A 25,542-nucleotide genomic window follows, 5' to 3' on the forward strand; every position below is an offset into this window, starting at 1 on the left:
TATGAATAAAAATCACAACAACACAGTCTGATTGTAAGGACCGAAATGTTTGAAAAGACAAAGAAGAGAGTTTTTAACGTCTTTTACACGTCCCATGATGTAGCCTGTTGCAAATGAATAAATCGAATCACAAAATATGAAAATATTGACTGAACTACTTTATTGACTACAAGTAGCCTAGCCTATAAATGAACAAAATAGACAAAGTGATTAGCTGGTGTTGAAAGGAAAGACATCACAGATAGGCTACACTCTTTGGGACCCTTTATGGTTCCATGAAGAACCTTTTGTATCCAAAGAACCTTTCCATAGCACAAAAGGTTCTTTGTAGCACAGAAAGGTTCTTTAGACTAATGGTTTTTCCACACTCAACATGTTGTAAATATATATATATCATATGCATCATTCATTCATTTATATAGCCTATATATATATTTTTTTTTTTTTTTTGGAAACTAAATTGTCCTGTCTGGTCAAGAAGTCTTTCCAAACTCATTTTCTATTAGTTGCGTTCAGTTATATTGCAATATAAAGTATTAATTTAGAGTTATATAAATAGTGTGTTTATTAATCAAAGAAAGACCAGTAGATCAGTCCTTTTATATCTATTATCTCTATTTTAATGCTGTTTTTTGACTCAAAAATAACAAAAGCTAAATTTGTCTGCAATCATGTTTTAAAATGAAATAAAAAAGCTGAGGTATAGGCTACAAAATCTTAAAATATAAAAGTTCCACTTTGTCTCACTAAATTTTGCATCTATATGAATTACAAAATTAGATTAATTAGCTACTGATGATATAAATACACACAATCAAAGTAATAAACATGCGTTTATTCATATTCCTGGATTTCTTTGTATGTTTGTTTGTTTGTTCTTCAAGGAACCATTTAATAAAAGGTTCTTCAGGGAACCAAAAAAGGTTCTTCTATGGCATTGCCGCTAACCCCCCTTTTTGGTTCTTCCTGGCACCTCTTTTTTTTTTAAGAGTGTAGGGTAGACGGAGTACATTTGAGATGTGTAGGCTACAGTTGAAACACCATAAATTACTTGTGTACACAAGAACCCCGAGCTCCACACATGTGTATTAGTGTTCTCTTTGATCGTGGGAAATTTGAAATGTGTGCGTCTTTCCATTCCTAAAATATCGGAGAGATTGAGAGATTGATAATGAAAGATTATCCTAGAAAACATCATACATTGTGTCATAAATTACATGAGCCTATCTGTATCTTGCATCACATTTAGAATGGACACTTGATTATTCATCATTATTTTCAATTTTTGTATGGCCTGCTTGTCTCTTTCTGGATTTATATATGACGACACCAGTTCCAAACCAACACCAGAGATAACTATCGGCACTGAGGAAATCATAAATTGTTTATCAGGGTCAAATTCTGAAAAAAACATGTTAAAATAATAACAAACAGATTGTTGAGAGCAGACTGCCATGGCATATATTTTCTTTCTTCAGATAAGTACTTTGTAGTTTTTAGCTCTAAAGTGACAGGAATTATCTTTGCCCTTGAAAAAAATATTATGATTTAATTTAAATCTGCATTCACAAATAAAATATACATATTATATTAAGTAACATTGTTTTACAATTATATTTTATATCTAGAAACTGTACCCCAGTTCTCTTCATGTCTTTTTACCTTGCAAGTTTAAATGCATCATTCATTATCTGAGCTCTGTTGATGACTGGGATGACCTTTTTTTCTGTGCTGAGGGCCATTTAGTCAATAAAGCCTCCCGGACAATGCTAGGGACACCTTTCTCATCTGCCCTCTTGAGCTGCCAGTTGGAGCCACCTCTTCATGGTCCCCTTGACCTCCATTTCAGCAGCCTGAAGGTTTTTCCAAATTCCAGACCCAGAATCAGCATCTTAAATGTTTGATCAATGTTGTTGCCAAGAGTTCATCCAGCAGTTCAGAATTTCTGTAAAAAAGTTTTAGTGTCAGATTCCAAATTTTTTTTTTAGGTGAATGTTTGCTCATAACAATCCCCACCACCATGCTAAAATATTGCACTTGTTTTAATGCAGTAGACAGATTAGGCCTACCTTCAAGAAGAAATGAAGATGCACTTACATTTTACAGCTTTCTTGTAGTGCTTTTCCATGTCAGAGCTCCACCACGCCAGTGTTACAACAAAATAAATATTATTTTTAAATTCAGATTGCATGTATTACCATTGAGTTGTCTTTGTAGGTGTAATGCTACAACAGTATGCTCAGTGTAGTTTGATTCACAAACAAATGACATTTGAATGAATCAAATTAGACAGAGCACACAGAGATATGGCTCCACTAGCACAGTCTGACTCCTGTGATTCAATTGCAATCACTTGTTGAAAAGGACAAATCGAATGACTGAATTTTAGCAAACAAAATGGAATATAGCTCAATATAATTTCATTAGCTAACATTATCATGCACTGCATACAGCTGGTTATAGCGCAACAGTTTTTTTCTAATAAAAAAACAAAAAAACAATGTTATTTTAAAGAGACCATACTCATCAACACTCTACCTCTGGGACCAAATGGTTTTTCGGACGTTATGTTATCATCACAAACCTTCAAATAGATACCATCTAAAAACTATATTGTGCCATTTAAAACATCAAAGAACACTAGATTGAACATAAAATCAATTAAATTAGCCTACTTACCTTTTTGCAGCTAAAAGTATTCCTCTAGCTTCCATGATGGCCACCTCTCTGTTTGAGCCTGGCATTGCTACCCACATTAGGGTCACTTATGAGCATGCTGCTCCCATGTGACTGCCCTTATGGTTGACTCCCCTCAGTCGGAGGGTCTCCTATGAGTAGGCCACACGCATAGCCCCATCATGCAACTCTCCAAGCATGTTGAGTTTTCCCCTCAGTCTGAGAGTAGAGTACTCTGCTCCCCTGAGCCTGTGAAGCAGTCATACCAGATTGCTAGGCCTTCCTTTTGGCCCCCTGGTGGACTGTGAGCAACAGTGCCCCTCTGTAACTTAATGACAGAATTTTCATTTTTGGGTGAACTAGCCCTTTAGCTCCTAAATTTTAATGTATTTTTTCCATGGGACCCTTGGCATCCATCCTCATTGCAATCACTTCTTTGGGGAAAAAAAAAATAATGAATTTAAAAAAACAAATTAAGTGCTCAATACAACACAAATAATTGCACAAAATGCACATTTATATTTTTAATGCTAATTTAATTTTTTATTTTTTTAATGCTTTTTTTCCTAAATAAGCCAAACATCCGTTACTGTACATTGACTGAATCAGACCACTAGATGTCGCTACATGCATTCAGTTTGGATAGCAGCATGGATTACTCAACATCAGCATAGTCTCAGTGACTTCAAACATTACAACAAATTGCTGGCAGACAGCAATAATAATGCCATATACCCTCCATATAATGCTTTTTAGAAAATATACAGCCCCTCTTAGTAAACCACAAATTGTGATTCTTAATACTGACTTAATCCTCAATCAGGCAACTATTGTATGCCACCACATACTTTCAATGGACCATATGCACGGAGCTCTATTTAGAACTTCCGGATAAAGATAAACCAGCTCGTAATCTTCCGGTGAAGCTCATTTTATATGTGCTATAGAGACTCTCACAGAAACATCTCCTGCCTCATTCTTATCATAAACTGAGAAACAAAATAATTGCAATACCGTAAATAATGACTGAATTAACATACAGTTTCATGTTATTGAAGAACATATAATTTTATATGCAGAGTCTGGTAATCCCAGGAAAGTACTCACAAGTATAACTGTACATTTAAATGCTGACAAATAAACACTATCGTGACTGTTTAGGCAGTTAGGCAAATTGTTTAAAGGACATTGTAATGGTATTCTCGATCATCAATATCTCACCTTCAAAGCCATGAACACATTTTTAAAATCTTATAAAATTTTAAAGCATTTCTTATTTCTCAACTCTGCGGTAAAATTCCCATTATTAAAAGTTCACTTTTCATTCATGAAGACGACATGAAGAAATATGCTAAAAACACGTCTTTTGATTTATTATAAAATAAATATTTTAACAAATTTACAACTTTGTCGCAATGAAGTATAAAGTAGTAAGTGCAGGAAGTCACAAAGTCACAGCCTATAATGCTGAATTATTTAAATACCTAGGCCAGTGCTTCCCAAACTTGTCCTGGAGGACCCCTAGCCCTGCACATTTTGTATCTAACACACCTGATTCATGTCTTGCAGTCTCTACTAAAGAGCTGTTGTGTTGAATCAGGAATCACGCTCCAGGAAACTACATGCAAACAAACAAAGCATAACCCATTATATACATAGTGATCTTGTAAAAAAATCAATAGAAATCTCCAAGTAACCTTGAAGGAAAGCATAGTAGAACATAAAATTAGGTTTACCTATCTGTTTTTCTGCTTGCCTTCTCATGCAGACAGCTGTATACTGCTATTGCCAAAATCAGACATACCAACAGCAGGACAGCAAAAGCAGATAGCAGAACACATGTGTGATAGCTGGAAAGTTCATCTTCTAAAAAAAGAAGAATTTAGATTAAGATCATTAAGACTTTATCAGATCCTTTGTGTATTTGTAAGACTTCATTACCTAAATCAATGACCAGTGTGTTGTCCAGACTGAGGTGTGTGGCAGAGCAGGTGTATTTGTGTTTGTCTGCAGTACTGATCTCCAGACTCTTCCTCATCTGGTACGTCCCGTCACCATTGGGCAGCAGATCTCCTCCAGTGATCTCATGATCAGCTACAGGCTGCCCGTCTCTGAACAGGGTCAGGTTGATGTGACGAGGGTAAAATCCTGTTGCCAAACAACTCAAACGAGACCCTCCAGAATCTGAGTTTTCTTTCTGGATGAGCCTGACTTGTGCTTTCACTGCAGGAGGAAATAAGGGCAGAGAAAAAATAGTAATAAGTCAATATTACCTATAAATTAAAATATATATATATGGCTGTTGATTGTAGATTGCATTATACCTTGTCTGTTTAGTTGAGTTTCTCTCTTTTTAAGGTAATTCTTCAGTGTTTTTATGCAGGCTGGGTAATACAACTTCCCATGAAGCAGCTTGGACAGTTCAAGATCGTGTTTTATTTCTGGTTGCATGTAATTTAAAAATACCTGGTATGTGAATTTGCCATCAAAAAAACGCAGCTCATTAAACGTTGAGCCTCTATAAGCACTTTTGCTTATTATTTGTCCAAGTTTACTGTCATTCTGTTCACAAAGACCGATCACCTGATGAACTTCATGACCTGTCAAGTAAAGACACACACACATTTGGCCTCAGGAGCCCTTTGAAAATCTTGCAATAAACTTTCTCTGTTTCTATTTCAGTTTTCTCTCATCAAGGGTCACCACAGCAGAATAATCCACACAACCAGTTTGGCAAGTTTTTGATTTTTTTTCTTTTGATTATGAGACATGAGTTGATGTGTTTAGTATGTTAATCAATCCTTTTGATAGATAATCATGTCAAAATATAATTGTTTAAATAGTGGGTGGAGAAGGCATGAGAGATGAAATGTGTTTGTCCTCCATGTGCAAAAAAAAAATTTAATAAATAAAATGTCAATTGTGAGTGTGAATCACAGCTGGATTATTTTATCACATCTATCGTAAACTAATAATGTATTTGTTACAAAACTAAACCTTATTTTTGCTTTAATATATTTACATATTCTTCATTCATAAACATCAAACACAATCATGCAGTGATATAAACTATTCATGCAATATCTGAGCCAATCACTTTAGCCAACTCAACTTACTTTCACTTTCTGTGTTGTTGTCAGGTCTCAGGCGATCTGATCTTTCTATAAAATGAACAAGCAGATTCTCGCTCACAGACTTGAAGTCATCTGGATATATGACATCATCTTCATTTGTATCATTTCCTCTTGCAACATAGATCTTTGTTTCTGAATTATAATATCCTACAGTGATGTCATCCAACATAATTGTAGCACTAAATGCTCCTTCTCCTGTCATGTAGGTTGCAAGCCCCATGAAAGTATGAGACAACAGATAAAACACATGTTAGCAATTCATCAGTGGGAGCTTCTAGTGTCAGTGGATAGGGTTTATTCTAATGTAATACTGAAATAATAACACATTTTAAAATAAAATGCAAGACATCTATGATAATTTTCATATTTAAACCACCAATATGTCAATACTGCCAGAGCTAAACTACAAAAGTTATGTGTGGGATATCTGTTTTCAAAACTACAAATAAGCCATACTTTCTCAAATAATTTGAGCTCAAAAAAGCTGCCTAATACTTGAGAATAAAGAATTTGAAAATGCTAATTAAAACTATTTAGGGATTCTCAATACTCAAACTGATGCTTCTTCATTTCTTTGCTTCTCTGTCCTCCAGTCCATGACCTGGAAACTGATCAAACTTAGCCATCTTGAAGACATCTCAAATCTCTAACTGCACTGCGAGGAGACAAAGTCCCCTGAAGCATGGGGCCTGGTGCAGTTGCACCACCCTAAGAATGGCCCTGATCATACAGGTGCATATTTCTTTTTAATTGAATATTAAATAGTTTAATTACGGTTTATACATGCAAGTTTTCTTGACAGAGTTTGAGATAAATGCATTACTAGTTTGGAGCTGCCAGTTTGCTCATTTCAAATGATTATTAAAAGGCAAGCACAAACTATGCAAAAGCGACAGCACTTCCAGTGCACCCAGTTTCATTCAAGTACACTATATTACTGGACTAATGTAGGGAATAGTTGATGAGGGTATATAGGGTGATTTCATGGCAACAAAGTCCTTTGGTAACAGTTTATCCTATGCGAAAAACCTTTGTCGAAAAACCTGACCTGAGCATGATTCCTGTCCTCGTTCTCGTTCCTAAGGGGTGAAGAGCCAAGATGCAAGGAAAGGAAACGAGAAATGAAAAGCACCCCTACTTCACATGACGCTAGCAACATACATTTTGTAGTTCAGTTTCAAGACAACCCCCATACTGGCAGACACAAAAAGCGAATGAGCTTCCACACGAAGTCCCCAGGACATTATATGTACATGCATAAAAACTATAAAATGCATTTTATTATTAAGCAAAGTGTCCTGCACATTAATCGAACTGCTAATTTAAAATATATAATTAAAAAAATTAGTAAAAACTACCTAAAACACTGAATATATAGCACCTGTACATGTCTCCAGTGTTTAAAGCTACATTTTAACATGAAATATAATGTTTAAAATCCTTCAGAAATCATTTTTATTTTGCATTTTTATACCTCCATATCCCAGCTGTGCTTTAAATATATTTATTTCAAAATAATGTCCCCAGGTTTTCACTCAGTCCTGTCACACTAACACATTCCCCCTTTAAAAAAACTGGGAAAATTCCACAATACACATTTTCAACATAATATTGCAACATCTGGATCTTCTGAAGGCAATGAATTGATCGAAAGCATGTGGCCTCGTTTTCTTTTAGGTATATTTGATGATATTGTAACTGTGGCTGAGGAAATACACCTTGTGTAGATAAAAAGTGATTTTTTATGAATAAAATAATCTTTTGTGACCATGAAACCAACAATTTCTTTAAAATAAACACCTGTCTAACCCTAACCCTGAGAGGAAAATGAAGGAATTTGTTGATTTATTTTAAACATGCTTTTTAAAAGAGTAACAGGACTGAGAAAAATGCATCCATCTTCCACTTAAAAATTGTGCAAAAAAATAAAATGAATAAAGTTGCCTGAGATGGACCAATACAGATTTTGAATAGTAAAATATGCGTATTACTAGATTCAGTCTTTAAAAAAATTAAAATATATTTTTAAAAATATAAAATATATCTTTACTTTTCTTTACTTTTTCTGACTAAAAGCAACCAAAAAGCCACTTTAAAGTGGTTAAGCAAATGCTAATATCAATCAGCAGGGTTAGTGTACCTCCCCTATTTTAAAACCCAGGAGCGGCCACTGTTAAGCAATAATCTAATTATGAACATTTCAAATAAATCAAAACATGTTTCTTGTGAAATCATACCTGCTAAAACAGGAACTGGAGCCAAAAGGAAACACATAATAGCAGCACAGGGTGTGTTCATTTTGTTGTTGGCGAAAACACCTGTATAGACTGGTTTTGATAATCACAGAGAATGTTGAGAAATACATTTTTGAGAATCACAGCTCACTTGGCCGCGGCGTGCGCGTGTCTTTTTAATCCAAATTTATTGTATGGCGTCCCATTCGTCATTTTAGGTTTAAAGAGATCCCGAGCGCCATCGATAACCACTTCAGTAGACTTATAGCCTTTCCCACAGTCAAGTGTAGGTTGGGTGTGTGAGCGATTTGGGATAGTACGAGGACCAAAACCCTGCCTGAAGTTGTAACTTTTGGAAATTGGGGTGCAGAGTAGGCTACTCTGGGAAATTTAATTCTTACGGGGAGGCTATACAGGTGTTTTCGTCAACAACAAAATGAACACACCCTGTGCTTGAATTAAATTTGAAATAAGTGTAGTTTATTGGGCTATTTCAAAGACAGAGCGAAACGGCACAAATGATTGGGGATCACACTCTGTGTGAAGTGAGCACATCTTTACAGTGCGTGACTAATTATTAGGCACGTTGATATTCTGATCATATTTTTTCCAAGCATATTTTACCAATTCCAAACCACATCGATCTTAATAACTACTATTAATTTTGTATTTAATCATTTATAAGTGATAATTGCCCATGAAGGCTGGAAGTGAAAAACTCCTTGTATTCATGTGTGCAGTATTATTAGGTATTATTACAGTATTATCTTTTACAGATAAAATGAGCAAAAAAGAGATTTAACTGAAAAGTCAAAAATGATTAAATCCCCAATGAGAAATATTCAAAACTAATGCAATACAGAAATTTGTAAAGTTAAGACATGACCATTGGTCAGCGGGGTTAGACAAAAACAGGTGGAGAAGAAAAGACACACGGTAACTGCAAAATAATTAAGAGTTAGTGAAGAATTAGGTGTAAACCATCAAACCTTTAGTCTCCAGCGCCACTATTTTCCCGAACTGCAACCTTCCTGGAGTCTCCAGAAGTGCAATGTGTCAGGACTTTGCTTGGGTAAAAAAAATCCAAAAAAATTACCCTCACTCACGTATAAGAATAACACGCTGAAGTGTTGTAAAATACATGAAGACTAATTTTCATAGACGGATAAGTTGTGAGTGACTCTTGAAGGACCAGCACCACATCCTCTTGTACCACTGTTTGAAGAATTGATCTTCCAGAATAGCAGTAAGTTTTAGGAGCTCTTTTTTAGTCGGTCTCTGCAAGACAGACTTTTCAGGATAGGAGATGGACTAAAAATGAGCTCTCAAAACTTACTGCGACATGGAGCTTGAAAAATAAGAAAAACAGCTTAGTGAAAAGTGTGTACAGTTTAAAAGCAAACAGAAAGTATATTGTTTTGGCATATTAAAATATATATATATATATTGAAGTTTTGAGCAGCTGCATGTTTGAGCACCTGCTTTCCTCTAGGTCAAAGATGAAAAAAATGGGATTTACAAAATAATTTTGACGAGTTATTTATAAACCTAAATTTGAATAGGTGCTTGATATAAAATAAATGTTCCTTAAAAAAAGCCCTTGAATCTGGTGTTCATGAAAGAGTGGGAACCCTGTATAGCGCTTTTCTGCTTTTTCTAAGCACTCAAAGCGCTCTACATTGTCAGGGGGTATCTCGTCATCCACCACCAGTGTGCAGCATCCACCTGAATGATGCGACGGCAGCCATATTGTGTCACATTTCTGTTGTGTTTTGCTTTGCTTAGTTCCAAATTAGTTCCTCACCTGTTTCTGTTTCCCCATGATTACGTTTAGTATTTAAAGCCTGTGTTCTCCCCTGGTCCTTTGTCTGCTATTTGTTTTACCTATGCGTTTTGCTACCCCTTGCTCCTGGATTACTTCTGTTCCTTGTTTGAATTTTCATTAAAAGACACTATTTTGATTACTCTCCTTCGTCGTGCGCTTTATTAGCAGACACCCATAATATTGCGCCAGAATGCCCACCACACACTAGCTTATTGGTGGAGAGGAGACAGAATGATGAAGCCAATCAGTCTATGGGGATGGTTAGGAGACCATGATGGTCAGAGACCAATGGTCAAATTTGGCCAGGATGCCGAGGTCACACCTGTACTCTTTGCGAAAGACATCCTGGGATTTTTAATGACCACAGAGAGTCAGGACCTCGGTTTAATGTCTTATCTGAAGTACGGTGGTGACAGTATAGTGTCCCGTCACTATACTGGGGCCTTAGGACCCACACAGACCACAGGGTGAGCACCCCCTGCTGTCCTCACCAACACCTCTAAATACAGATAACCATTAAATACTAATACATGCATACACCATAAAATGCTACCTGAAAAATAAACTAATATACCCTCTTGACAACACTCCTGTCTATAAATAAATTCATTTAAATTCCTTGTAAAATTTTACAAAGTAGCTGCTAATTCACTGTTATTCTCCTATTATACTGCATGAGAAGTAAATCTCAACTGGAAATCTCACAGCTTTTCAAAAGCAAATACTGCAACAGCTCAGATGTATTTTAACAAATCTCAGATTATTATTCCTTCGTATGTGACATCTCCATTGTATAAAACAAGATGTGATTGTTTGATCTCCTTGCAAATAGGATGGATGTCTTCGGAAGATTACAAATCATCATCTTCATCATCATCTGTACATGGACATAAATGTTATTTAACATAAAACCTGCATAGCTGTTATTCCATTCTGAGGATAGTAAAGTAATGCTAATTTGTATCAAAATTGGTGTATTTTAATTTGATCACACTCCAGGAAACTATGTGCAGACATTAAGCATATAAACAAAGCATATGTCATTATACATAAAGTGATCTTGTAAAAATAAAAAAAATAAAAAAACCTTGAAGTAACCTCAAAGGAAAGAATACCAGAACTTTAAATTAGGCCTACCTCTCGCTCCTTCTGCTTGCCTTGAACGCCTGCTCGTGCAAATGGCTACTGCCAAAATCACACATACCAACAGCAGGACAGCAACAGCAGATAGCAGAACACCTGTGTGATAACTGTAAGGTTTATCTTTGGAAAAAAGGAAGAATTTAGATTAAGATCATTAAGAGATCATTGAGACTTTGTGTACTTGTAATACTTCATTACCTAAATCAATAACCAGTGTGTTGTCCAGACTGAGGTGTGTGGCAGAGCAGGTGTATTTGTGTTTGTCTGCAGCACTGATCTCCAGACTCTTCCTCATCTGGTACGTCCCGTCACCATTGGGAAGCAGATCTCCTCCAGTGATCTCATGATCAGCTACAGGCTGCCCGTCTCTGAACAGGGTCAGGTTGATGTGACGAGGGTAAAATCCTGTTGCCAAACAACTCAAACGAGACCCTCCAGAATCTGTGTTTGCTTTCTGAATGAATTTGATTTTAGGTTTCCCTGCAGAAAAAACTAAAAATAATCATGAATATGGGAATACACTCTTTTATATCATAAATGATACAATTTAATGTTAGTATTCAGTATTTGGTTTTCACTTAAAATGATGGCACTCTGGAAAATGTCAGGTATAATGTCAGATATATTTTAAAAATGCATCCTCGGTCATATTCATAAATCAGAAACAAACATTAGAAACTGGTACATTTAACACAGTTTACAGCAGCAAAAATGTTTGTTGTAAGTAGTGGTCTTCAGGTCTTGAGTACTTTCTATTTACTTCATTTTGTCTCTTTTTGAGGTACTTCTTGAGAGTATCTATACAAACTTTGTAAAAGAAATTTTCATATTTCTGCTTGAATTCGTCCAGGTGGGGTTTGAGCTTTTCTTGTGTAATATTTACAGTCACTGTATAAGTAAATTTGTTGTTAAAGTAACACAGCTCATCTGTGGTACAGCCTCCGGCAGCATCTTTAGTAAGCATCTTTCCAGGCTTGTCAAGTTCCAGCAGCTCACAGACAACTAGTGTCTGATAAACATCAATAAGCCCACCTGTGAGGAGAATTAGGGAGAAGATTGTGATGGGCTGGTCTCTCTCATCACACAGGCAAAATTAACTGTATGTAGGCCCTGGCACATTTTTATAAACTTTAGAAAAGAACTGAAAGAAAGTAAGAAAGAAAGAAAGAAAGAACCTACATAATCACATAGGCTACTTACCGTCATTTTGGTTGTGTTGCCTGAACAGAGCAGATCGTCTTATAAAGGAGTTATACATGTAGTCACTTACACCCTTTATGTAATCTGAATCAATCACATCATCCTCATTCGTCGTATTCCCTCTTGGAATATAAGTCTCTGAATTATAGTATCCGACTGTAATGTCATCCAGAGCGGTTGTGTAACTAAATTTAGGAAATTGTGTTTCTCCCTCAATGTAAGTTGAAAGCAACGCCAAAGAGTGAGAAGCTGAAAAACAAAATGTTGCTTTTTAACAATAAGTAGTTTTCTATTTATTTCTCCATCCTACTCCATAGGGCCGTGCACAGACATTTTGTGGGGCAGTAGCCCAAACCAAAAAAAAAAAGGGGGCCCTAAGGGGGTGGGTGCTTGTTAATACAAATTATCCAGTTGTTATCCATTTAGCAAGGATGCTTTAAATTGATCAGAAGTGATGATAAAGACTTTATAATGAATGAAGAATTTATAATGTTACAAAAAATTATATTTCAGATAAATGCTGTTCTTCTGAACTTCAGAAACCTGTAAACAATTTCACTCCGCTGTTTTCAACACAATACTAATAATACATGTTTTTGAGCAGCAAATAAGAATATTAGAATGATTTCTAAAGGATCATGTGACTGGAGTAATGATGCAAAAAATTCAGCTTTGAAATCACAGGAATAAATTACATTTTAAAATATATTCAAATAGAATATTACATATTAAATAGTAAAAAAATATTTCAGAATGTTACCGTTTTTGTTGTACTTTGTGTAAAATACATGCAGGCTTGGCGAGCAGAAGAGACTTCTTTAAAAACATTTAAAAAACTTTTGACTGGTAGTGTACAATTAAAAGAGAAGACAGCACTGTAATAATTTCATAAGTTTTGATAGAGTGGTCTCTTCCTTACTCTCTGAGCCAGCTTCTGCCTCATCTTCAATGGAAGTATTAGACATTTAATTCAATATTATACAGCATAAATCTATAAACAGCTCATTTAGAACATTTATTTACCTTATCAATATGGTTTTAATAAAATATATGTGTTAGATTACTAGGCTAACTAAGACAAGTTATTATAATGGGAAATATACATAATTATAAGAATTAAAGTGTGACAAACTGCTAAATATGCTATGATGATTTACCTGACTTGCCTTTAACAGTCTCCCTTTGCTCTTTCTCTCTCTTTCTCCTTTTTTGTGAAGGCATTGTTTGTGTGTGTGCATGTTTATGTGGGTTATGAGGACACAAATTTGTATAATGACATGGGTATGACAGAGGTATTACAATATGAAGGTGGTTTATGAGGACACTGCCTATGTCCCCGTAATCCAAAAGGCTTAAAAAACATATTAAATGGTGTTTTTTTGAAAATCTAAAAATGCACAAAGTCTCCTGTGAGGGCTAAGTTTAGGTGTAGGGTTGGTGTAGGGCAATAGCACACACAGTTTGTTCAGTATAAAAAACATTACGCCTATGGAGAGTCCGCATAAACCACAAAAACCAACATGTGTGTGTTTGTGTGTGTTTGTTTTTTTCTTCTACAAAGTGTGCCAACAACAGCAAATTTGGTGTTATTTATTTATATTAGATCTAATTAGATCTGATTGGGTACAATAATTGTATTAAACATTCTAACGTGGATAATCTGTACAAGTTGTTAGGACTTTTAGAATACTGAGAGCAAATAATTACCGACAGAAATACAAAAACAAACTACCAACTTAATTCAGCAGATCAACCACTAACTGTAATGTGGATTGTAATGCATCTACCTGTTAATGCAGTGGTTTTCAAACCTGTCCTGCAAGCGCTGCTGCCCACTGCTCCGGGTGTGTGTTCACGGTGTGTGTGTGTTCACTGATGTGTGTGTGCACGTTGGATGGGTTAAATGCAGAGCACGAATTCTGAGTATGGGTCACCATACTTGGCTGAATGTCACTTCACTTCACTTCAGTTGATTCAGGAGACGCTCCCAATTCTCAGTGTCATAGCTCACTCTGTAATATCCAGTGATGTTCAGATTCACCAGCACCCAGTCATTTCCAGTTGTCTTCATTTCAGACTGAAAAGCTGTATATGAAAAGACAATCATGTATAAAAATGTATGGAACAAATGACACTATAAAACTTATTTTGTGTTCATACAAGTTTTTTCTGTGAGCCAAAAGCGTGACTGCTCGGCCTCTGCCTTCATCCAGTTGATGGGTACAATCCATTCATAACTAAAAAAAAAAAAAAAAGTGAACATAACACTAGGAAACTGATCTAAAAACAACACAATCTGCTTAGGTAGCTTTGAAGATGAATTTAGACCTACCTGAATGGAGACTGCCTCTGAATGGAAGACTCAGGATCCAGAAGGAAGTGCATCTGAGAGACCTGGCCTGTCGTAGTGTTGACAGTGACCACCGGGAAGCCCATCTGAAGACCCCAGCGGTCCATGATTTCTTTGACACTTAAGGGAAGAACTGCTCCAGACTTCTCAACAGCCTAGAGGTGATAAATGAGTGATTAATCAACCACTAGATGGAAGTACTGGCCAGCTTTTTGAGTTAGTTTGGATTTCTGAGTAATTCGTGTTGTATGAATAATCAAATCATTTATGTGGTAATTATTAGTATGATATTACAGGCTTTGATTTTATTTTTGATGCAGCTCACAGTTTGAAGGTGATTCCACAGGTCCTCACCCACTGTATTTTGATAGGCGAACATGGTGAGATATGTCTTTTAGGGAGAAAAATATCAGAAATATAGCAGATTCAAAACAAAACGTGTTTATCTTATTTTCAGTCATAAATGGATTGTAATTTGCTCACATTTAGTCCTTGCACGAACACAGGCTCGGTAAGGAAGTCTGACAGCATTCTCAACACCGACGCCTCCTGCAGGTTACCAGAGAAAAAGTGTAATAGGCTACTAATAATGATCAATGTAGCCTACTTCAAAGTTAAATTTATCAAGCGTCCGCCACCTTGCTGAAGGAGACTGTATCAAACTGCTCAGTGATCTGCTCTGGATTTATAATATCTTCCTCCTTAGAAGACAGGGCAGAGCATCCACAGCAAAAACACGATGCACGTCTTTAAGGATAATCAAGTCTTTCTGTGAGAGCGATAAGGGGAGAAAGATAATAAATAAAATGTGCAAAATCTATATACAATTTTGAATTATGAGTAATTATTTTTAATATATATTATGTCAAATATGTCACACTCACCATGTTCCAGGATGGTTCAGCAAAATCTGCACCAAGATATGATACATAAGATGCGAAACCTTCATTTAACCAAACTTCATTCCACCACTTTAGAGTCACAAGGTTGCCAAACCACTGACCAAGAAGACAAACAAGTCATAATATTATTGTATTACACTTATTATAGCCGTTTAAAACCTATTATATCATATTTTTATAAATTTAAGTACCATGTGTGCCAGTTCATGGGCTATAATGGTGGCCGTTCTCTCTTTGTTTGCATTTGAGGAGATGACTGGATCATATAGAAGGTTTGTCTCCCTGTACGTCACCAGCCCCCAATTCTCCAAAGTAAAAATAAGGCAGGGCAATCTGGTCTCCAAGTTAGAGAATTAAAAATCCATACATATTATTTATCCCCAGGCAATAATCTTCAAAATATGGTTTAAACATACCTGATTTAGAGAGTGGATATGGTACACTGTAATATTTTTCAAAAAACTTGAGGATTGGCCCAGTTATATTCAGGTCATAATCACCATGGCCATCCTCGATGGCTTTCTTACGAGCCCATATTCGTATCTGTTCAGAGCAAACATACTTTGGTCATATGCACCATTAGCAAATATGCTGTAAAGCACACTTTGTGGTCAATAAATGTGAGATTTTTATCTTTAAAGCAGCTCATGAAAGATGAATGATGGTCATACCAAGGTGTCATTTGCTGATGTAACATTTGTGTAGTCACTGACAACCAGTGGCAATAGATAGGAGGACATGTTCTTTGTGGGTTCAAATGTTGTCACAGTAACAGGTTGTCCATCAAGAACAGTGTCCACTTTCTCTGAAGAAGAAAACAAGCTGTAAATTAGATTCTGTTTTATTAGATATCTATCTATTTGTCGTTCTGTCTATCTATTTATTTAAAATCAATTTAACAATAGAAAGCAGAGAGAGTTTTTATTTCCTTTTTTGTCTGAAATTTTTCTACGGATGCTCCAGGGGTCCCGATTTATTAAACCCAGTGTTCACACTACCATATTTAACATAGTCATTGTGTGTAAAATGAAACTGTTTTTGGTAGAACTGACCGATTTCCATTCCATTCGACAGGGCCACGGTTCCTCTGTCATGGATGAGAGGGATGTAGAAAACCGCTCTCATTGCAGGCTCATCGAAACATGGAAAGGTCTTGCGAGCATGTGTGGGATGCATCTGGCTGGTGGCTAATATGCTGGAGGAAGTAATTATTGTTATATCACAAATGTTCCTAACACCAATGGTAGGTATAGACCATAAAATGGGTTATTATTAGTATGCCATTTTGGGAAACTGTATGTATTTTCTCTGTCCAAACAACATGATGACTGAATTTCCCACACCTGAAAAATCTTGTGGATATTATGTTTGTGCCCAAATACACACATAAAAAATGCTTTATGGATCCAGGAAGTAATCATCCATGTTTATATGACAGTACAAAGGTTAACAGGCATACAGCTGGCAAGAGACTTATCAAACAAACATGTGACCTGCCAACAACAATAGCCTCAATGCTGATTTTGAGTTTTTGACAGCTTTGATTTTTCATCCATTAGAGTTCCTGACTGGTTTTATTGAAGTGTAGATCTGTAGATCTTAAAAATAATAGTCAGACTTACTTTTTCTCTCCATTCTCATCATTTTCACTTCGGTAGAACCCTGCCAGGTCATCTGCAAGTTCTCCTACAAACTCTGTGTAAAGCTCATAGAGCTCTCCAGCTTTCAGCTTCAACTGTATGACAAGGTACTGCGTTGTCTCCTGCATCCAGGTGTTATGAATTGAGTGTGCCACTGAGGTACCAAGCGCAGAGAGTTTGGCCAAATATCCATCTATTAAGGTCAGGTTCAACTTATTGGAGTGTATGAGGATGAGATCAGTCTCCCTCAAACATTTGAAGACCACGCTGGAATTTCCAGTGAATACAAAGAGGCCATGAATGTTCAGCTGGAGTCGAGGCCAGAGAGTGATGTAGTAGTCTGGAACCAGAGTGTCTGGTTGAAGATACTCGTTCCAGGGCTCAGCAGGAGCTTCTGTAGAAGGTAGGAGTTGAACGATCCACAACCCAACAATGGTGGCCAGTGATGCCATCCCTAGAAAAGTGCATCCAACACACATTGCACTTAAATGGATTCTCACCATGTTCCCCTTCACCACAGATTAGTAAAGATCAGACCAAACTGTGATGGCATTTTATTTATTCTTCCCACCTTCTCTCCTCCCAAATGGTATAATAGTTTATCCATTAACACTGAGACTAGCCAGTGAAAAATCTGGTAACCTGATAAGTTGAGGTGCACTAAGATAATATATTATGGCATGTGTCTTCCCTGACATGTTTATGCAGCTATACTCTTTAGTACAGTGTGATGCTGAGAATCGTGGGAAAAAGCTCAGAAAGACAAGCACGGCAGCATAACAGCCATGAAATCATCTAATGTAATCCAAAATATTTTCAGTTAATGTAATTTTATGTTTGTATTAGATGTTAAGCCATATTCTGAAATTATACCTAATAAACAGGGACCCAGACCAATATTGAAATGAATTTTTTTTTTTTAATAATTTAAAATCACCATTAGCAACCATCTGGAGATATTATCAGACATCATCACATTATATAACCCACTAAAAAATGACTGAAAAGTCTGAAAGAGTAACGAAAAATTCACTTTAGAGTTAGCAGCTTGTCTCACTCAGTCTCAATCATTTAGAGCTGTTACAGAACTGACAACTGACTGAACGCAAGTTTATTTTTTTGTCTGATATTAAATTCAGATTATGAAAATGGGAAACTGTTACTTGATAGGTTTCTTAAGATAAGGCTATTTACTGACTTTGTTTAAATGACAATATGTATTTAAAGATACATTATTCACACAATATAAAAATAAAGGTATACATAAAAAAGACAAAAAAATTGCTATTGTTTACCATCCATAGGATACTGTAACATATAAAGTACTATATTTCACAAGTTGAAAACTGGCTAGAAAAAATACAAATTAGTTCATGGATTGAGGTTTTTATTTTCATTAGACAAAATATCAAAATGATAAATACCAAAGAGTTCTGTACTATTTGCATATTCAGTTCTGTTTCATTCTACAAACTTGTTTTATCATTACACAATTTTTTTTTTTTTTTTACAAACAAAATCAAAGGGAAATAGATAATTATAAAATAAGGCATGCCTTAAGGAAAGATATTTGTATACTGTACATCATCATAGGAAGAAAGGAGCTCTGGAATATACTGGGATTCAGCATTACCTACAATAAATAATCATTTCCTTTAATGCTCATCTTGGCCAGGCAAAACAATGTCCCTGGGTTCTTCTCCTCCTCAGAGCAAACAAATAGTGTGTGCTTTTTTTAGTTATGATGGATTTTTGAACCACTCTAAGACTGCTTGTTGGTTCTTTTCGACCCATTTGATGTTGGCGGTAGTCCTCTCGATGGATTGCTGAATGGCTAGGGTTCCTGAACCAAAACCTATGTGAGCGTAGTCATCCCTGAACTGTATCAGCTGTGTTTTTAAAACAGGAAAGTAGATTAAGAAACACTCAAATATAAGTTTTTCTGTAGATGACAGTCAAAAAAAATAAAGCAGTCCTGGGGAAGATCACATACCTGTTGCAATTCAAATTTAGTTGAGAATCTCTTTGTGATGCCATTGATCAGATTAGAGAAAGAGAAAGATCCACCTCCATACCTAATGGAGAATAAAATAAGTGGATATGCAGTTATAGAAAACTGCTATCTGTGTTTTAAGCAAATATAAACATAGGCCCCAAATTGTTTTCTTACTGATTGAAAATGTACTCCCAGTTGGCTCTAACAAAATCCCAGGCCAACGGTTGGCCGACCACATTGCTTGCAATGCTGATGATGGTAGAAGTGGCATCTTGTTTCCGAATTTTGTTTGGATCCAAAGTGTATTTGAGATACCTACAACATAAATCAAAGCACATGTATTTAGCTAACTACAATGAGAGATGTATGCATTTGTCAGCAGTAACCTGCAGTGATCTCACCTGTTCAGTAACCAGGGCTCGGTGGCACATGCCATGGCAGCTCTCAGTTTATCTTTCTCTGAAGCGACAGTGGCGTTTTCGAACTCCCCCCAAGCAAATTCCCACTCCTTCTCACCACCTGCAGCAATAGCACTGCAGTACACTGTAGACCTCAAATTGGGCTTAATCCTGAAGCAGTAAGATAATTTAAATGGTAATCTATTAATCTGAGGTAATAAGATTACAATTTATAAAAATACTGAATTTATTTAAATATACCAAATGTCCAAAATGATTCAAAACTTTTTCTGAAAACTTTTCTGAGTATAATTCAAGTATAAGTCACACTACAGACATGTTCTAATAATGTTTGACAACCAAAATTTGTCTAAATGCTATTTGTATTACATTTTAAAATATTTCTTAACATATTTATTGCTTTATACTTTAAAACTTAACCAGTAGCAATCTTTCGTTTTGTGAAGTTTATCCTGTATCTAATGCAATGACATCGAGACATTTTTAAGTGTGTCTAAAATATCCAAATACTTTTTTGGGCAACTTTAAAAGCCTATGGACAAAATAAAACTGATTGCCAATTATATTAATTACAATATCTGTGAGTATTACAAACATCAGAAACATTTATTATAATAATCATATAAAACTAAGAAGTAAATAGTCTGCATAAATATGCATTTTAAATTTGATGCACAGGAAACATCATCATATACTCTCTAAGATTTGTATTGAGTGAAACTCACGGGTTGATATTTGGATTTTCCATCCACTGTTGGAACCATGTTTTGACGAGAGTGGTACAGGCTTCAAGGCCGGTGCTGCAGGCAACTCTGAGTGCATTTACTTGATTATATCTGCAGATACAAAGACATTGATACAATAAATACATGCTTGAGAGCAAATCTGAGCATTTATTGTCACTACTGTGTATTTACATGACTTACTGGTCAGTATGTCCTGGAGGCACATCCTCCCAATTTGTAAGCGTTGTGAAGTATTCAAACAAATGTTTTACCTGTTTTCCAACATATGTCTGCAGGTATGAAATAATGTGATGTTAGAATTCAAGCTCAGTTGAGTTGACATTCTGAAATATTCATAGACAAACTTACCTGCATGGGGCCGTACAACTCTGTGCGATCAAACATGAGGTAAAAGTAGTCCAGGTTATCGAGAGCAGACTCCCACGGCATGTACTCCGTTTCAGAGGCTAGGAACAGTGTAGTTCTTAGAGCCAGTGTCGTTTCAACAATTCCTGCTCTGTAAAGGTAAAGATGCTATTAGCATTTGGAGTGACTGGAAATTACACTCATAACTTTGAAGAATGGAGTTCAGATCTTACTTGGCCAGGTTAAAAGAATCATCAATTATCTGTGCCCGGTTAATAACTGGAATGCTCTAAATGAAATCAAATTGAAATCAAATTATTATGCTGAATAAAAAACAATCCAAATATTGCTGTAAGTATCTTCATCAATATTACCTTCTAATTTAATAAATGTAATTCTTCTTACCTGTCTTGAAGTCTGGAGTACATTAAGTAGGCGTTGCCAGTTTTCATTATCATAGTTAACCCTGTAGTATCCTGTCACATTGATGTTGGCCAGAACCCACTCATCACCATTAATTTTCATGTGATCCGATTGGTCTAAATTACAAATGTAGAGCAGAGATACATGGATTTGTTAAAGCAAATACAGTGTTGTCCTTTTAACATCAAATGATAGTTTGCGAATAAAATCACATGCAAAGTTCACCAAAACATGAAAAACCTGTCATCATTTACTCTACATCATGGCTTTCTTTTCTCTGTGGAACAAATTTAGCAGAATGTCCATATTTGTTTAAATTGTTATCATATGCTTTCAGAAGATTTGGAATATAGTATTATACAAAAAGTATGGACTACTTCTATTTCGCTATTTTGGAGCTTGACAGCCCCAGGTCTCCATTCACTGTCATTGTATGGAACAGAACAGTCTGCTAAACTTCTCCTTTGGTGTTCCACATAAGAAACAAAGTCATAAGGATTTGGAACAACATGAATATGTAATGACAGAATTATAATTTTAATTCTATCACTTCCACAATAAATATAATGCTAACATTATTGCCACTGTCATCTTTAAACTCACCAGTTTTCTGTAGCAGCCAATATAGGGCCTGTGCTGCTTCTTTCTTTTTCCATGAAATTGGTACAAACCACTCATAACTGAAAAAATGAATAATATTGTGATATGGTAATTCCACATTTCAACAGAACTTATCAAGTAGAATATATGTAATAAGTTGGTATGAAAAGAGAATTCATTCTAAATGCATGTCATTGATCTAATTACTGTATGAACAATTCATCTCTGCATATTTTATAAAAAAATACTATTATCTCATTTTTTTTTTTTTTCAGAATGTCAGCTCAATCTTCCAGATTTCTCTCTGGTGACGTATGCAAGTCCAATCATTTAGTCTGTTTTAACCCCACCCCTTTCTTACAATCAACTGCAATCTCACATTTAACTAATCTGCCTCCATCCAATCAACAACCAATTGTCTGTTTTACTCAAATGTATCATGTCACAATATGGAAGAAAAGAAGACTTTAAAGTATCTAGTCAACTGCGCTGTGATTTGAAATTAGTAACAGGTGCTTTGTGATAAATAGTATTTTTTTCTAAATAATTTTTGACTTACTTAAATTCTGATGGCCTGTCTGGTTTAGTTTCAGGGTCCAGGAGGAAGTGCTCCTGTGTGATCTGACCAGTTGCCGTGTTAATAGTGACCACGGGAAAGCCCATTTGAAGAACCCAGCGGTCCATAATCTCTTGCACAGTACTGGGAAGATTGGTACTGCTGCTGTCCACAGCCTACAACATTTCAGATGTGAGCACTTGTGTTTTGTGACAACAAATCAGATAATGACATGGTTGAACAGCATTGTTTAATTGCAGCATACCCTTTGAAGATGCTCCCAAAGGTCTGTGTACACTGTGTTGCTGAATTTGAAATGATCCAGATAAGTCTGTTGAAACAAATTTGTTGTGAATATACAAACGCATTCTCCATCACAAAAGCATATTTCATTTTTATTGTACAGTACAACAAGGAATAGTGTACAAAGGGTTTTTACCTGGAGGCCTTGAGTAAACACTGTCTCAGTCAGAAAATCAGATAACATCCTAAGTACTGATGCCCCCTAGAGGAAGAGACTTGCATTACCAGACAAACTACACGTAGTCTGTATGTTCTTCATTATTAGACATTATTATAGTCAACATAGAAAACAGTTCCCACACTACCTTACTGTAGGAAATAGTATCAAACACTTCACTAATTTGCTCTGGTCTTTGGATCTCCTCTTCTTTAGACGACAAGGGGTGAGACGAGGCCAATGCATCTATGGCAAAAACTCTGTGCACATCATTAAGAACGATCAAATCTTTCTGTGGGATAGGAATAGAAGAGTTAGGATTTCATCTGCTCTTAGTGATAGCTCTTAACAATTATCCTTTATTGCTCTGGCTTTTGCTTCAAACACTCACAATGTTCCAATCCGGCTCAGCTTCATCTGCCCCAAGATATTCTACATAAGATGCAAAACCTTCATTGAGCCACAGGTCATTCCACCACCTGATAGTCACAAGGTTTCCAAACCACTAAAAAAGAGGAAGGTGGTGAAAAGGTGAATTACAGGGAATGTAAACTTTATAGTTGTGAAGTTGATAAAAGTAACTTATGTAAAGCATTTCCTATGGTTCAAATTGGAAAAAAGGACTCCTGATTATACCTGATGAGCAAGTTCATGGGCAATAATAGTAACAATTCTCTCTTTGTTTCCATTTGAGGACACTTCTTCATCGTACAGCAGGGCCGTCTCTCTGTATGTGATTAAACCCCAGTTTTCCATTGCTCCAGCGTTGAAGTCTGGCAGAGCGATTTGATCTGTGCAATATTTTGAGGAATGAGTGAAACATCTAAATTTGCCTAAAAGGTTTAAGTATTAACCTAGTCTGACATAAATTGTCATTTCGACCACTGAACAGCCTCATAAATTATAGGTCATATCTTAGGTTCTTACCTGATTTGGGCAGTGGATAGGGGACATTGTAATAACTCTCAAAGAATCTGAGAATTGGTCCAGTCACATTGAGCGCATACTGCCCTTGCCTTGCATTTATGGCTTCTTGACGGGCAAAAATTCGAATCTGTTTGTATAAATGATAATATGCAGTATTTTAGATGAACACATGCTGTTTTAAAATCTTTGGTAAATTGTAAAGTAGGTTTCATTATTAAAGTGGTCCAGGTTTGTCTAATGATCCTGTTAAATGATCTATTACCTGCAGATTTTCAATGTTTTGTTCAATGAAGCCAAAATCGCTGACAATAAATGCCAACAAATATGTCGACATTACTTCTGTTGGCGCAAATGTTGTTCTGGTAACAAAAGTTTCATCCACGGTGACGTTAACCTTGTCTGTAAGTTGAAAAGAGACATTTACTGATGAAACACCGAACATCTAATTTCCTTGAAATCAGTTTGAAGGAATAAAGCAAACTGATTCATCAGAAATAAACTACTTTAGCAAAGGAGTAGCAGTGTACGGCAACCAAATGCTACATTGCTGTTTTTAAACTAAAGAAATAATCCCACTTTCTAACTCTCACTTTTCCTCCAGTGTAGGAAAGTCTGATTCATTCTAGTCAATCGATTCATCTTGAACTTTGCTCTTTCACTAATATTTATCATCGAAAAATCTGATTTATTCTGGTGAATCGGCATATAATGGCAATTCATTTAAATTAACATGTTCGCTAATTAATTCACCATTATGAGACCCCATACTGTGTATTATGTTGTCGACTAGGTTATGTAAATTATAGTGTTTCTGTTGTATTAATTTAATATAATTTACCCATTCAAATGTGATGTCACACTAATTGAAATGAATTCATGTAAAATCCCTCATTGCTATTGAATGAGCAAAATATGACTGATTAAATTATGAATGTATAATGATTGTTATATTTTATAATTATAAAGACATACAGTCCCCCTAAATTACTTCAATGTAGCCACTTTTTGTTTCTAGCTGTTAGTATAGCTAACTACTTTTTCAAAGCTACTTCACTGTAGTTTTTTTTTTTTTAATTTATGATTAACTTGCAGCTTGGCAAGCTACACTTTCAAAGCAGTTTGCCCAAACTGCTCCTGTACAGAAGAAAGTGTTCATTTACCTATCACAACACCATTGGAGAGGGCTACGGTTGCTGGATCATGGTAAAGAGTGATGTGGAATACTGCTTTCATTGCAGGTTCATCAAAGCAAGGGAAAGCCTTCCTGGCATCTGTTGCCTGCATCTGAGTTGTGGCAACCACTCTAAAAAAGAAAGGAGATTTAACGATACATGAACAGCCTTTTGTAGAATAGGAGGAACTGACAAGATGAATCAACTTCTTACTTCTTCACTCCATTCTCATAGTATTCACTTCGGTAGAAGCCTCCCAAGTCATCTGCAAGCTCCCCTACAAATTCTGTGTAGAGCTCGTAGCTTTCCCCTTCAGTTAATTCATCTTTTAGATGAATTGCCATATACTGTGTTTTTGTGTGCATCACAATTGATTCAATGGTAGGAGCTGGCTTGCTTCCAAGAGCCGTCAAGGTGGGTTGCAGTGTCATGTTCAGCTTATTGGAGTGAATGAGGATGAGGTTTGTCTTTTCCACACATCTGAAGACCACACTGGACATCCCTGTGAAGATGTAGAGTCCGGTTGGATCCGGCTGGAGACGGGGCCACAGAGTGACATTGTAGGTTTGTGGACTAATAGTCTGAGGAAGGCGCCACTGGTCCCATGGTTCATTGGATGGTTCCGTTGTTGGAACTGATGTTACTGCACCTGTGGGCTTAACCTCATTTTCGTTGTTCTTGGACTTCTCTTGGGAGTAGACCACCGAGAGTGCGATGATTGTGGCTAGTGCTCCAGCACCTAACACAATCCCTACTATCCCGACAGTTTTACTGATGAAGAAACCCTTCCCCAT

At 36.1% G+C, this 25,542-nt stretch overlaps 1 protein-coding gene and 1 pseudogene across 2 annotated transcripts; both read right to left on the reverse strand.

Annotated features, from left to right (window-relative positions):
• Positions 1-166: 166 nt before the first annotated feature.
• LOC306867918 (aminopeptidase N-like) lies at positions 167-17,607 on the reverse strand (annotated as a pseudogene). Its single transcript has 15 exons — positions 17,087-17,607; positions 16,517-16,659; positions 16,136-16,269; positions 15,881-16,007; positions 15,656-15,802; positions 15,447-15,560; positions 15,201-15,331; positions 15,046-15,111; positions 14,888-14,953; positions 14,545-14,717; positions 14,373-14,449; positions 14,177-14,297; positions 1,663-1,731; positions 1,433-1,528; positions 167-182 (listed from the first exon to the last, which is right to left on the reverse strand). The product of its transcript is annotated as an aminopeptidase N-like (transcript).
• Positions 17,608-18,647: 1,040 nt separating this feature from the next.
• Positions 18,648-25,542, reverse strand: LOC306867935 (aminopeptidase N-like; the record flags this gene model as incomplete). The annotated part of the gene is made up of 20 exons (XM_079413888.1): positions 18,648-18,993; positions 19,098-19,179; positions 19,275-19,415; positions 19,502-19,669; positions 20,245-20,355; positions 20,446-20,534; positions 20,614-20,761; positions 20,844-20,899; positions 21,016-21,149; positions 21,637-21,713; positions 22,193-22,365; positions 22,455-22,520; positions 22,629-22,694; positions 22,798-22,941; positions 23,041-23,154; positions 23,286-23,440; positions 23,577-23,703; positions 23,839-23,975; positions 24,737-24,879; positions 24,962-25,542. 20 exons carry the CDS (start codon positions 25,540-25,542, stop codon positions 18,844-18,846), a joined length of 2,862 nt encoding a protein of 953 aa, XP_079270014.1. The 3' UTR covers positions 18,648-18,843.

This window comes from Barbus barbus (genome assembly GCF_936440315.1).
Source record: "Barbus barbus genome assembly, chromosome: 50".
Lineage (NCBI taxonomy): Eukaryota > Metazoa > Chordata > Actinopteri > Cypriniformes > Cyprinidae > Barbus > Barbus barbus.